Source organism: Chelmon rostratus, chromosome 18 (genome assembly GCF_017976325.1).
Source record: "Chelmon rostratus isolate fCheRos1 chromosome 18, fCheRos1.pri, whole genome shotgun sequence".
Taxonomy (NCBI): Eukaryota; Metazoa; Chordata; class Actinopteri; order Chaetodontiformes; family Chaetodontidae; genus Chelmon; species Chelmon rostratus.
This window is the reverse complement of record NC_055675.1, coordinates 3,060,122-3,075,991: the sequence shown is the minus strand read 5'-3', so window position 1 is coordinate 3,075,991 and position 15,870 is coordinate 3,060,122. Positions and strand designations below refer to the sequence as shown.

The following is a 15,870-nucleotide window of genomic DNA, read 5'->3' as shown; positions in this document are numbered from 1 at the left end:
AGCTATCGGAGGAATTTAAACTTCCAAGCACAGATTTCTTCAGGTACCTACAGCTAAGGGATTTCTTATTAAAACACAAGGATTGGGCTAAAGTTGTTAAGCCAACGCTAATTGAAGAATTGTTGATAAAAGTACAAATAGGAAAGTGGGATAAGAAACTAATAAGCTGTTGCTACCAAATATTCTTGGGCATGAATTTGAATAATACTACACAGATCAAAGAAAGATGGGAAATTGATATTAATTCCAGCATATCATGCGATATGTGGGAGGAAATATGTACTGGTGTACATTTGGTAACTAATTCGAATGTATGAAGGGAATTCAAATGGAAGATTATCATGAGGTTCTTTAGGACACCTGAAATAATGGCCAAATTTGACAATATACATTCAAACAAATGCTGGAGAAACTGTGGCCCACATATTGGCAGTCAGATTCACATGTTTTGGCTATGTCCGAAACTGGAAAGTTTCTGGAAAGAAGTGTTTAAAACACTTAATGCAATAAATGGGGTAAATATTGTAAGGGACCCAATGGTGGCTTTACTAGGTCTATTACCAAAAGGCATCAATGGAAGAGCCAAAACATATCTTGTACAAATACTATTAGCAACAGCGATTAAATGCATTACAGTAAAGTGGCTGAAGCCTGATCCTCCGACATACAGTATGTGGATTGGAAAAATAATGGAAGTATACCAAATGGAACAAATAACATACTCCCTGAGACTTCAAAAAGATATATTCACTAGAAGGTGGGGCCCTGCAATGGGTATACTGTTACAGTGAGGAACCCATTTGATCTATATTATTGATCTGATATCTATATATCATTTTTTTTATTCTATTTTTATTTTATTGTATTTTGTCTCTCCCATTCTGTTGTATTTCATTTATTATTTTTTCATTCTGTCACTATAGCTCTGCCCTCATTTTTATTTTGGAATTGTTATCATGCCCCTATAAGCACTAAGTTGTAAAATTTTGAAGGAAAAAGGAAAAAATAGCAGATATGATGTATGTGATTTTGTATATATGTTCTGAATGCAACTGAAATAAAAACTAAGTTAAAAAAAATAATAAAAAAACCTAAATTACGGAGGGGACAGTCTCCCAGAATAGATAACGCTGACTGATCCTGAACTCCTGTGGTAGCATGCTGAAAGGTAAAAATGATCGGGCTACTCACGGTCAATCAATATCAAGGAGGCTGTGCCTAAACAGAGCTGGTTAACTACGAGAGCTGAAACAATCAGTCGAGTTAAAAACCGAGAGAAGAATAATAGGCAACTCTTTTGATCATCAATGAATCATTTTGCATCGTATCGTTGCAGGTTCTCCACTATTTGTTGCTTGTTCTGTTCTGTCATTGCAAACTGTAAATATTTGGACTGCTATCTGGAGTAAAGCTATTACAGACGTCACCTTGGGCTCTCTAGTGAAAAGCACGCCGTTCAGCACGAATAACCACATAAACTAAATTACCGCTTAGCAGTTGAATGCCTCTGCTAACCTGTCAGGTTGCATTTTACATCCATCTCTGTCAAGACTCATACAATACATGGGGTGAAGACTTTGAAAGGATTTAATAAAATGTATTAAGTGTCTTTTTTGGTGAAATGGAAGTTATCACTATATTGACATCTATGATTCTAGTGAATAATGTTCAGGTAGAAACATGCTGCCTTCACTTAGAGACTGTTTTTCCAGAGGAGTCCAGAGGACTGATAGAGAGCTTCATCACATGGTGCAACAACAATCACCTGAAGATCAATGTCTGCAGAACCAATGAGCCTGTGGTCGACGACAATGCTTCAAATATGGATGCTGCTGCAAAGAAGCTACAAACTTAAACATGGATGCTTCACACACACACATGTACAGAAGAGCTTTACAACCAGCTCAGTTTCAAGATTAGTGTCATCAGTTCAGCATCTGACCAAATGTGAGATCTGGTCACAATCTGCTTTCTGCTCCTGAGTTATGGTGTTGAATAATGGCCAGAAAAGTGCTTTTGCACAACATTATGATACCACAGTGAAGCTGACCTTTGACCTTTTGGATATGAACACCACTTCATCACTGAATCCTATGAGACATCAGCGTGAAATTCTCTCATAATTAGCATAGAAATTCTTGAGTTATGGCCAAAAACGTGTCGTGTGTGGTCACAGTGACCTTTGACCACAAAAATCTAATCAGTTCATCCTTGAAGCAAATGTTTGTGCCAAATTTGAAGAAATTCCCTCACGGTGTTATCGCGTTCACGAGAACGGGGCATACGTCGCACATGCTGACTCACGGACAACCTGAAAACATAAAGCCTCTGACCACGGCTGTCGCTGGTGTGCAGGCATGAAAATAAGCATAATGTCTATAATTCTTTACTTCTGTGATGACATGCTTACTCACACAACGCAGAGGCAGTGCGAACATGAACCTGAATCTCTGAGCTGTTGTGACGGTGACGTACCCCCCCAAAAAATAACTAAAAAACACCATTTTGCTTGAGTTTGAAAGAGTTTCCATTCTCTGCTGTGGTAATATTTAACACTGCAGTGACAAATGACAATGCTGGTAAAGCTGACCAAACTATGCTAAAACAAAATTAGCTGGCCACTGAACCGTGAAATGATGTGAGAGAATGTGGATGTATCCCAGCCACTGCAGACATAGATCACACTGCTCTGCTATTACTGTCAGGTGGGGAACATAAATCAGAGATCACATGCGAGGTACGGCTGAATGAATGAATGAATGAGCTGCTTATGTTTGTCCTGCTTGTGTTTTTCTTCCTCTGTTATTATTCTCTATGGACACACAGTAAGACAATCTTACACTGGTGTGGTGTTTGGATCACTTCTAATGTAAAGGTTCACTGTGTAGCTCCAGTCTTCAGCGATGCTTTTAAGTTTCAGTACCTACACACTGTACGTTTCACTTCTCTGTAGCTGGGGTAGACCTCAAAACAATATACACAAATTCAAAAGTTATTTTTTTCACACCCAAATGCAAATGCAGTACATGTGTCTCTGCTGAGAGTTACTCTGGAAGTAATGCAAGGATACTGTCAGCTGACAAAATGGTTTTCATGCTGTGACATGTTTTCAGCAGCTGGATAATCACCTTTTCTGTTTTCTCCTCCGGCTCGTCTTCATTTAGAAACTCTCGTTTCGGGTAGGGGATCTGACACCCAGCAAACACACTAGAGGCAATCAGAAACAGTGATTTCATTATGTCTGCATCGACACACTGTACCACTCTGGATTCCACAACCAAACCACATTCCCTCCCCAGAAACACAGGACTAAAAGCAGGAAGGGAGGTTAAAGCAAAAAGAGTAAATTCCTCATACTTAAAGGGGTAAATCACTGTGGGCCTGTTTTTCTTTGGCTGAATCGAGACAAAGGAAAGCCTCTTGCAAAAGTTTAGTAAGCCTCACTCAGTGGTTGGTAATGGGTCCTCCAGGAAGTACGGGTCCTGCAGCGCCTGCTCTGATGTGATTCTTTTGGTGGGGTCCATTGTGAGGAGTTTCTGGAGCTGAAGGCACAGAAGAATACCACAGTTGTTACACAGTAGTAATGTTTTCATCATTCCAGAACGTTTCCATGGTCAGTGTAGTCAGAAAGTATATGCACATGTTTTGCAGTGTTTGGCTCAACTCCAGAACACTGGAGGTCAAATGGAACAATGACTGCGAGTTTAAGGGTGTTCACTCCTGACCCTTGTTCTACACACATTTACAAGCACTCACACAAACAGGTTTGTTCTGAAGTGACATGTACGAGTGATTTGCATACCTACTAGGGATGTGGAGATTCACCGATTCGTATCGGTGGTCCGATATAAACGTTTGCGATGCGACTGCACCGGTAGAATGAACGTGCATTGGATATAATTCACGGGTGAATTCGCGGTGCATCTCTTCTAGCCTGTCTACACCGGCAAATCCCATTGTTAAATCGACTATTTCTATCTATGTTCTAGTATTTTCAAGGCAACCTGAATGCACCATCGCGTCCCCAGGCAGTGACGCAAGCAGGTGTTGTACACAACAGACAAACGAGGCAAACGAGAAAGACTATAGCCGCGACGAGATATTTAATGCACCAAAAAAGACACAATCAAACGTGTGGCAATACTTTGGGTTTTTTTAAGCGAGGGGGTCAGCGAGACAAGACGCACGCAATTTGCAAACAATGCCGTGCGGCTATCAAGTACGTCGGCAGCACGACGCAACAAGCGTTCCCTCTGAACAAGTGTTCAGTACCGCTGGTGACATAGTAATAATAATAATAATAATAATAATACATTTTATTTGGAAGCGCCTTTCAGAACACTCAAGGACACTTTACAGAGTGGGTAAAACACAAATAACACAAGATAAATACAAGCAGAAAAAAAAAAAAGTGACTGCTCAGCGCACTTTGCTATTCCCAGAACATGTAGACCAGTTAATATTTCTAAAGAAAAACCTGAAACTAAGCCATATGAGGTAAATCAGTGAGGTGTTTGCAGTAAATGACATTGTTTGATTGCCAGTAGTTGATGTTTTTTGCTTACATTGTGAGCAGTTAAGAAAGGCTTGTTAGGAAATGTTATTTATTTACATGTTCAATTTCTTATAGAAATTACACCAATAGGTTTTCCTAGGAGCACTATGGACATTGCACTCTGGAAAGAAATACCTCTATTTGAGCCCCTTGGTGAGAGTATTGTTTACAGCAGCTGTTACTGGCTGCCAGTTATATTTTTATTTTTTTTACACTTGATTCTGTAAAACATTGTTATTTGATTTTCATTCTTTGTAAGGGACAGTCAACTTACTAAAACAAGCACATCATTCTGGCAGACAGTAGTATGTGTTGCTGGTCATGTTATTTGCACTATTCACATGGTTAATACTGAGCTTTCTGAAACTGTTTAACTGTGAAGTTTTATACATTTTGTATAATTATAGAGACAGAGAACATAATTGGGAGTTAGGAGTGCTAATTATAAAGACAATTGAATGCTCTGTCTACTGAAATATGTCTTTTTTAAAATATGATTTATTGGTTACTCCATAAAAAAACAAATATTAAATACATCCCTCAAATCGATACAGAGATAAAGCAGAATTGTGCTACTGAGGTAAAAAACCTGATGTTACTATTACTCTCTCATACTGCAACTAACTGTATTGAATGATCACATCATATCGAAACATCCTTTTATAGTTAAGTCATATCGTTATCAAATCATTTTTGAATCGCATCGTATCGTGAGCAGGAGTGAATCGTATCGCATTGTATCGACGGGAGCTTCAGTGTATCGTAACTGTATCGTATCGGTGTCAGCGCATCGAGATGCATATCGAATCGGCCTCAGTGGTGTTTGAATAATATATATGTGTGTGTGTGTGTGTGTGTGTGTCAAAGTTACCCAGGTTGTGACTCAACCTATTAACATTGATGGTGGTCATATTTTCATGAGCACCCATCAGCTGTGTTCACAGGTGGTGTCAGTGGCAGCAGGCTGCAGTTTGACAGCTTTAACACAAAAGACTAATAAACCCGAGTCTGCAGCTAGAGTTGTTTCCCGCAGGTCATATGAAAGATTTAATGCAGGCTCATTTTTGAATGATGTTAAAGATTCACGGCGGTCGAGAAAATTATGGAATCATTGCTTTGAAAAACAGTCGGTGAAGTTGGTGGACAGGCGCGCTCGGCTGTAAAGGGCAGATGTGCTCTCAGCTGCCTCACAGTCTCTGCAGCTCTCTGTCCAGCATCATCATCTGTTGCACTGAACAGTGGAACATCACCGACTGCAGGCCCTAATATTCTCCCGTTTATCTCCACGGCTGTCACACGTCCTTGAACACCTCCCGTGTAAGTCACAGAGCAGTCTGCTTTATCAAGACGTTTCTTAGTATGCGACTTCATGTAAACTGTTCCCTCTTTGTGTCTGTCACTGCACGGCTCTGCCCTCACAACACCAATAACAGCTGTTCTATTAATATTGTTTTCAACTCCTCTGATAGCACTGATGTTAAACTCATTATGTTTCATTATGCTGACTTCACACGGCAGGAGATGAGCTCTGTCGTGTTAACTCTTCTTTTTACTCTTTGATTAATTTTTTTAATGAATGCACCCTGCCCACACACAGAGCAGAACAGAATAAAACCTTAAATGACAATTTTAGGTGCAGTGATTGTGCTAATGATGAAATCTCACAAACGTGTACCTGCTGATAAAGCATCAAGCTGAAATGAGCGTCTTAAGATAGGTCTGGACAAGTTTTTTTTTACTTGCCCAGTTACATTATTTTCCCTGAAAAAGGCTTGTGTGAACTAGATGAATAAAAAGGGCCACAGTCCCTACAGAGTTCATCTGATTTTTCATATCCAATGCGATGCAGTAAAGTAACACAACAGGAAGTGTGTCACTGTCCCGACTTTCTGACTAACAGCCAGTTACGTACATCACATTACAAGTCACATACAAACAATAATGCCTCAAAAACATGTTTTTTACATATTGGATTTTTATCTCTTTTTTAATCATGTGAGTTTTAGACTTCTGTTAACTACTACTAGTATCAGCCTCTTAAAAAATATAATTTCAAGAGACAGAAACTTTGTAAAAGAATGACTTTGAACTGGAAAAAGCTAACAAATCCAGGCAGCCAATCATATGGGTGAAATAGATCAGTGTTCAGTATCTAAATGTCTAAAAGGATTAGCAAATGACCACATTTTGTTTTATTTTCATGTTCTTTCATGTCTCAGCTTTTTAAGAATCAGGGTTATATGACTCATCCCTCTCACATTCCTCGGGGTTGTTAGTCAGAGTTTTTTCCCAGTAATTCTTTTGAAAATCCAAGAAACTGACACAGTTTTTGTACATTTCTATATTTGTCCTATCAGTGCAGATGATCTTTCCTTACAGTGTGTGTGTGTGTGTGTGTGTGTGTGTGTGTGTGTGTGTGTGTGTACCTACCAAGAGAAAAACTTTGCTGTCTGGTTTGACTTTATGCTTTTCCATGTACTTGATTAAGCTGCTGTTTGCATACCTGTTAGATGAGAAAACAACAATCCACATGAAAAATCTGTTTTCACTGTATTTCATATATAAGAAATGGATCATGGTCCGATCATCACGGGATCCACTCACGTTGTCCTCCTGAAGTCTTTCTGCAGGGTTGGGTACTCTGGCATCTTCCTAATGTCTTCCCAGTCCTTATCTGTAGAATACAAACACACACGACCAGGCTCACACTTTCATTAACGTGCAAAAACTTTTAGAAAGTACACGTATGAGACCTTTTCATCAGACTTTACAGAGAACACCCAGAGGAACAAAAACTAGAGATTTTTCTGGGTTTGAACATTATCATAAACATTTGGGATCATGCAAGTTCAACATTCAACAATATATTTAACATAGGTCCAGTTGTTTTTGGATGTTTTCATTCAGAAATGTTACATAATGTGCGTTTAAATGAATATTTGGCCAACAGTGAACATGTGACTCTCCGGACATGAGCCAAGCTTCCCTGCTCCTCATTGTACATAGTTCTGAATGAAAACAGCAGGCTAACGCAGGCTGTGGCCTCATCTGAGCGCTGTTGTAGTTGTGTGCTTTGTGTACAGACCTGCGGGGAAACCCATGACGCTGAATATCCTGTCCAGCTGGTCATGATGGAAGGGGTTACTGGTCTTGATGTCTTCCTGGCGACAGTGAAAGATGGGCTCGGACGTTAGCAGCTCCGCAAAGATGCAGCCAATTGCCCAAATATCTGGTGCATGCACACACACACGCACGAACACACACACACACACACACACACACAAACACACACGGCATTTAGTCTTAGTGTTCTTACAGTTATTAGCTTTTTCAAGTCTGTCTTATCACCTGCACTTCCTAACTCACCCAAATGATTGTTAATCCTGAATGTTGAGCAATTTTTCGTTCTACTTTACTGCAACGAGTGAAATCTTATTCTCACCATTTCCTCCACTGGTTTCCGCTAAAAAGCAAAGTGATAAAAACTCTCTAGGGATGATGTCAACTAACCTTAACCAGGAAGGTTTCGGAATATTTAATGCAAAAGTTAGACTTTCTTGAAAACACGCTTATTCGCTTTCTGGCGAATAAGCGTGTTTTCCATTAGATAAGATCTTATCTTTCATCTGATAAGATTAATACCACGGCTCAGTTTTTGGATGAATTAGATCAACAAAAAGGTGATAACTGGTGAGAGGTGCTGCAGGCAGATTTTGTTACCTTTGGGCAGAGTTCAGAGACACTGCTCCCACTGTTTAAGCTAAGCTAAGCTAACTGACTGCTGGCTGTGGCTTCATGATTATCTGACAGACCTGAATACGGCCTCTGATCGAACTCTAGAAAGCAGATAAGTGTATTTCCCAAAATGTCCCATTCCTTCAAAGCGCTTTTTCTCTCTGACCGTCGTTCTGTCTCTTTCACACCTCACACACATTTAATAATAATGATCACAAACACGGTCAGACCTCTGAGTATGACCCACTACAATGACAGACTGACACTTCACATTCCGGGAATGATAAATATAGACATGTAGACATACCCGCTTCTTACCAAAGACCACAGATCACATGGCCAGCAATGTGCTTTCCTATTCATGTAGAGACACCTTGGATCTCATCATGCTGCCAAACTGACAACTACTCATCTGCCGTCACTCAACTATCTGGATCCTCCACAAACCGGTTTCAGTCGAGCCAACAATCAGGGATCAGATCAGTGCAGAGAGTTGTACGTTCACAGCTGTTTTAACACACACAGGAGGGCTTGCTTTGTACATGCGACCCCAGACTCACCAATAGCTTTGGTGTAGTGCCGGGCCCCCAGCAGCAGCTCAGGTGCCCTGTACCAGAACGTCACCACCACGGGGTCCAGGTCTGCCAGCGGCTTGAGAGGAGAGTTGAAGAGTCTGGCGAAACCCATGTCAGCTACAGGAGGTGTGGGGAGAAGACAAATGACGTCAATAAACAAAGCATTATCAGAGAGTGGGAAACAAGCCGGGCCCAGGTTCAAGGCTGCTGTCAGGGCCGCAGGCTCCTGATGACTCAGATAGCACCTCAGGCACGCCAACCTGCCGAAGAGCTGGGCGTAGATCCTGATGGTGTCAGGCAGATATCAGGGCTGAATAATTTAACTAAATACAAACACCACAGTGAAACCTGACCTGACCTGACCTGCACATGGTAATACACATCTGCCCCAACTTAAATCAACACAGAAGTTCGTCCTCTCTTATTGAGATGCTAAAATATCCCTCTATTTGACAAAATGACATTCTGACCACATATTAATCACACTTCTACTAATAACACTTCTCTAAAGGCCAAAGTTAGGAACAAGATGTTCCTAATAAAATATTTGCAGGAGCCCTGGGTTTTCCCTCTCAGGCTCCATACAGGCTGCCCTATCTTGTTGGTAGAGGCTGTTATGACTGGATGAAGTCTGAGAGGAATACCTACAGACACTATATAGAGCTGAAAAAGTACTCCCATATCCTCTGCATGGTTTTCAGATAGAGTATAAAAACATCATGTAATCTTTACCGTTATTTATAGTTCATATTTCTCTAAAACAGATGTTAGATAAGATACAGCAGTAGAAGACGGAGTTCCTTGTGCAATAATAACATTATCCATCATCTCTATCAGGACACTAAACATGATTTTAGGTAGGGTTCCTGCATTAACAATACAGCACAGGTTTACGTAGAATATCTATCTATCTGTATGTTTGTTTGAAGTTTCTAGCTATACTACCTGCTATTTTTTAAAATGCTAGATTGATTGATTAAATGTAACTGTAACAAAACATACAGGTTAAATAATATTTTTATTCAATTATTTATTTTGAAAACACTTATATTTCTGTAATCTACTCTTAATGAAACTTCAGAGTTTTCTTCGGTTTGATACGAAATTTGATAATTAGCTTTTATTTTTACATTTGTGATTATTTTATTTTTATCTTTGCATCCAAATTTCATTTTTTTGGAGTGTGCACTTCTCTGCCAGGAACAGCTAAAACCTGAGCATCAAGTGAAAGCATGAAAATGGACGTCAACAGAGGGAAGAGTCAGTCATCCACTCATTAACCTCTAGTTTTCTTTGTGGTAAGTGGTCAAACCTGTTCAGCTGGAGAACATAAGCACGCCTGTCTATATGAAAACGCATTAAGTCAGCCATTTAACAGCAGAGCTACAGTACATGTTGTGCTGCTTTATGGAGTGCTGTTCAGTGAGTTAAACATCTGTTGCAGCCCTGCGCAGTAACACGAGTCAGGCGGGGAAATATTCACCAGCACCAGTTACACTGGAGAACAATAACTTATTAGTACTACTGTGTGCACAGGGTTTAAAAATAGACTCCAGCATTGCAGCATTACCCTTCAACAGTCCCCTGGCCAGCTGGCTTATGTAACAGCCCTGATCTGAGCACCCTGTTGACCTCTCTGACGGAAAGTTAAACGCTGCAGCTACTCGACACTCACACAAGTCAACGGCCTCATTGATCCCCTATCGTGATGGCAGCAGGATCTACCATTTGGATCAATAGGATCTGAATCGGTCAAGAAGTTTACAGAAATAGTCCAGCTTACCGATTTTAACTCTTCCTCGTTCGGGACCTTCACCCATCACCAGGATGTTAGCTGGTTTCTGGAGGAGACAGAGAAATAGTAGATACTGTGTACAATACAAACCATTCAGTGCTCACTTTAATTCAGTGTTAACTTCTAGTTGAACTGTTTTTTTCAACACACCAAATATTGCCAGTGAGTCTTTTTCCAAAATAACGTACAGTAAATGTTGAGCCCGCACATGTGCAGTGGCAGGCACTGGCTGCCCTGCTGGTTATTGAACCACACGACCACATCAGCATGTCAGTCCACCATTATGTGAGCGTGCCCTTAAACCTCTCATGGGATCCTGTGACAGCCCACACAGGGACTGGGTCAAACGCATTCAACCGCCTGGCCATGATGTCTGCTTTTGGGGAGGGACTTAACAAAAAGAAAGCTTGTGAGAGTAAGAGCTGAGTTAGCCAACTGACCTAAACATACGGGGGACGACATCTGACAGGATACAGCGTCATGTCTTCTGTTTAAGAAAAAGTTTTTTTGGCAACTTGGGTCCAAGCCTAATAAAAATTGATAGCAATACCACTGAAAAAGAATATTTTACTAATGGTATGTCTCAGTAAGAAAGTGTTCTATAAAAAAAAAGTCATTTACTAATTTTTTAAATATTTTAATATATTATATTATTTTATAATATAATATAAGTCATTTGTATTCATATTTGGGGTATCTATGCTCATATTTAGGCTGCATGTTTTTATATTGAGGCCATTTATTTATTCATTCATTTCAGTACCTGTGTCCCTACATAATCTATTCTGATTCTGATTTACACTGAATTCTTGATTTAGTTGTAAATTACCCACTCAGGCAGCATGTCCTCATTTTCAGAACTTCACTGGCTTTACAAAGAGCTACTTATTCCTATAATTGGTTGCAATTGATTATCCAGTGAAGAAGAAAACGGAGTACTTCCGTTCAACATGGACTCTCACTAACAGATGAAATGGAAGATCGTAATTGGTCAAGTGAGGTGTCAGTCATCAGGTCAGAGTGCTGTGGCCACCAACATGCTGCCTATGCGTGCATGCTTACTGGAGTTATAATGGTGAGGACGTGGAATATTAGCACATTTGCCATCTGATTTGAAAAGGTAAAACATTTTTCTGTGGATTATTATAGTGCTTTAATTTAATTCTAAAAAATGCAATTCTTATTTTTAGCTCTGGGTTGCTTTCCACCAAGTCCTGAGGGAAATATCTGCCTCTCGTTAGCAACTAAAATGCTCTGAAATGCTCCACGATGTTCATTAGCTACTGCTTACTGACTGATGGCAATTATTTTGACAGATATTGTGAGTGCGATATGAGTCACAATTTTAGTGGGGATGTAATATTTCCATTTAATTTTCACTAAAAAATATATTAACATGATGATGATTATGTGACTTTTGCTGGGGTCTGTATCAAACCAGAATGTTCCCTTACCTCTGGAGAAAGTGATTTGTTGGCTAGGGCATCTCTGTAACATCACAAAGCTTTTATAATGTATGATTTCTTATAGTTTGTTGTGACACATTTTGCTTTCATCAGAAAACTGCGGCTCCTGTGATTTGGATATTGCACTTGGCCATATTTCTGACTTTGATAATATTTTGATGAATTGTTCAGTCCTACTAGCGAGGCACTAACTCTGTCTGTGTGCTGGTGGGTGCTGAGCAGGTAGCTTACAGGACGTTGGGTTAATCAGAGCATTTTGGCTGAAAAACAGTTACTGGGCCCTAACACAATGAGCTAAAGGAGGCTAAAATGCTCAGATACATTCTGAGGGCAGCTGCACGGTTACACAATCATTTTGAGTGGGTTTGCCACTAAGTACAGGACCTTTCATATTACGCAGTCACTTGATTCATTGTCACAATGAGAAGTACTAATGAGTGCAGCTTTAACACCACAGATTCCACTACAGAATGTTATTTGTGTCTTTTATTGAGAAAGAAATGAGCAGCATGAGGAAGTCTGGTTGAGGCTTCCACCTCAGGGCTCACCGAGAGGCCGACATGGACACACACACACACACACACACACACACAGTGGGACTGATGGGTTTTTAAACTACTGCTTCACACCAATCAGCAGTTATATATTTAGTACATATAATTCTAAGTACTGTGGTGTTATTCACTGAATGACCCAGGGATATCAAACAAACAGGCATACCACCGCACATTTAATCAGAGGGAAAATGTCACAAGGCCCATGTTTGCTAAGTTTGCGGCTGCCTTCTCGTGCAGCGGGATGCAGAATCTGCTTGTCGTCAAACAGTCTGTCTACTCTCCCTGGGTGTCTGTGTGAACGTAAACCCTGTGGCTCGGCGGACTCGGATCTGCCTGGCAAACACGTCTTGTTGCTATAGAAACAGTGCTAATAATGAGGTCCATTATTCACGCCCACAACACGACACGCCTCGAACGGCAAACACAAAGACAAACGTCTCTTAAAAGGCCGGAGGAGTTCAGGCTCACCAGCTCCTCTTTCTAATTCGAAACATGCCTAACTGAATGAATATGCCCCGCATGAACATGAAAAGCAGTTATTTGCTCTTGAATGCTGTGTAAAAGACCTGAGTGAGTGTCAGTGCCTCTTCAAAATGCAAAACGAGCCTGCAACAAAACAGCTGAGGAAACGTTTCTGATGAAAAACACAAATCCAAGTGGAAGTGAGCAGGAGGGGCCGAGTGAAGTGACAGCGTACACACAGCGAGGGACAACAACATTACACATGATGAAATGATAGATAGAAATATGTGTTTAAGACTTGGACTAGTGTTATTCTGAATATGCTCCAGATTGAGTTCACATTCCAAAATTGAGACTTCCTGTTGAATTCATAAAGTGAAATCAATCAGTTACAGTTGGTTAGTTCCATAAATGGATCAGGAGCCGAGGGAAAACAGACAGTCTCCATCCCACTGAGGACCAGTAAACTCAATCCTCAGGGACATGGCCCCCTTCTACAAAACCATCTACCTCTTTGTCTGAAAAACTAGGCCAGTTCAGGAGCCAGAGGTGCACTCATAGAAGAACAGGACGGGCAAGTTGAGAATCAGGCTGTCCTGAAACCAAAAGGTCACAGCCAACAGGACCACTGACAGCATGATTAACACTGTTAAGGCAGTGTTGCACATCATCTGAAAAACTACGTTTGGAATTTGGAAAGTTAAAATCACTGTCGATAAAGGACAAAAAAAAAAAGCCTGGTGAGCAGGTCTGAACTCTGCAGGCCGAGCTAGTCGACTTCTCTGATCACACTGACGTGTTTGTGGCAAAGCATCTGCACTTCTTCTCTTCTTTCCGGCACTGCTTCTTTGTTTACACGCTAACAAAAACACAAAGAAAAAACATTTTGAAATCATTTCAAGGTTCACTTTATTTCAGCTGCATTGTTGCAGACTGTTCTTAAACTTTCATACAACCCAGATTCCATCCCGACAACAGTTTTCTGAAGTGTTCCTGAGCCCATGTATTAACCTCCTTTATCTAATCATATGTTCACAAAGAGGTGAACCTCCCTCCAGCCTGGCCTGTGAACCACTGAGCCTTTCCAGGATGCTCCTTTCATACCCAATCATGATACTATCACCTGTTACCAATCAACCTGTTTACCTGTGGAATGATCCAAACATCTTTTCCAGTCTTTTGTTGCTCCTGTCCAAGTTGTTTCAAACATGTTGCTGCATCAAATTCAGAATAATAAGCAGATATTTACAAAACTCAATGAAGCTGATGAGGTCAAACATTAAATATATTCTCTTTGCACTGTTTTCAATTGAGTAAATGTCAAAAGAATGAGGAAATGATGGCGTTGTTTGATTTGTGTTTTACATAGCATCCCAGTGTTTTTGGAATCAGGGTTGAGCTGCCTCACTCTTAAACAACAGCTACTGTTGTTACTAGTCTTTTTCTGCAGCTCTATTTTTAGTTTCCCTCTCGAGTGTTTGATCCGGTTCATTTCGGCTGCTGTGACAGCTGTCATTTAAACTCTAAACAAATGCAGCATTGTGTAATTGTAGACATTTTGGCATGAACTCAGAGGCTGAACTATTATTCCAATCACACCAGCCATTTACTGATCATCAACTGTACGTACACTGAACCAAGATGTTTTAGTCACCATTACAGCACGGATGCACGTGATAAACATGCATGTGGTGTAGTTTAACACTTCCTGTATAAGAGTAAAGCAACACACAGTATCTGCCTCTGCTCATAACAAATGTTATCTTTGTGAGCTCTTTATGACACCAGAGAAGACAAATAAACACATAGGCTTTAATAAAATGCTGCATGACCTGCTGTCAGTCATCAGAAAGATGACTTTCAGTTATGTGACTGGACATGAAACAACCCGCAACAGCGTATCATTGTTTTCCTCAGTCTGTGAACTGAACTACAGCTGTGACAGTATACAGACAACTTCAGCCGCTCACAACAACACCATCCGCTACATGTTCCATAAGCATCAACACTGTCGCTAATAAATTTAGATAGACATGAATCCCTTGATGACCCTCAGTGATTTTTGTTCCATTAGTTATTGCTGTCAAGACTAAGGAGCACATACAGCCACAAAATAAGACCAGGTGAAGACTGACAGACACAATCCTCCTTTGATGTTAGACAGTAATTTTACTATGCATGAAACTGAACATCCAAACAAATTAAATGAAGAATTATAATAAAACTGTTCATTACTGCATAATTCAATCAGTGTGTTAACAATTGGTTTCAATTTACGGATGCATCATGAAACAGCAATGCTGCAGCTGAATTTCATGCATGTATAAAGGTTACAGCTAACACAAGTAATAATTTGCAGTATCTGGCCCTCCCAAAGCCTCATGAGTCACTCTTGATAACAGCAGCATCAGCATCTGTCCAGTGTTGCTGATGTCTGACTGTGTGGGACGGCCAGGCATGCAATACTGTACATGTACAGCATAGTGCATATAGGTTAGTATGGATTTACAGCAACAACTGATCACCTTCTGTAATGCCAACCCCCCTCCCAGCAGAGCTTGTTGGTACAGTCCACTGAGATGCTTTTTGCTTTGGCCTGCAGAGCTGCTAAGTCAGCATCTTGACTCAGTTAACCATGCAGGACGGTGGGCTTGGCAAATTGCTAGAGGCTGTTACATAACCCTTGTGGGGGCGTAGGGGTGAGTGGTACAGGGAGAAGGGAGTG

General features: G+C 40.5%; 1 protein-coding gene across 1 annotated transcript in view; it reads right to left on the bottom strand.

The window, feature by feature from the left end:
* cdk19 (cyclin-dependent kinase 19) overlaps positions 1-15,870 on the bottom strand; it is a 61,067-nt gene that overhangs the window by 14,626 nt on the left and 30,571 nt on the right. The window contains exons 5-11 of the mRNA XM_041958631.1: positions 10,649-10,706; positions 8,851-8,982; positions 7,641-7,784; positions 7,160-7,229; positions 6,986-7,058; positions 3,445-3,542; positions 3,129-3,207 (exon numbers count right to left, since the gene is read on the bottom strand). Of these exons, the coding sequence (XP_041814565.1) occupies positions 3,129-3,207; positions 3,445-3,542; positions 6,986-7,058; positions 7,160-7,229; positions 7,641-7,784; positions 8,851-8,982; positions 10,649-10,706 (654 nt within the window). The remainder of the gene's footprint in view (positions 1-3,128; positions 3,208-3,444; positions 3,543-6,985; positions 7,059-7,159; positions 7,230-7,640; positions 7,785-8,850; positions 8,983-10,648; positions 10,707-15,870) is intronic.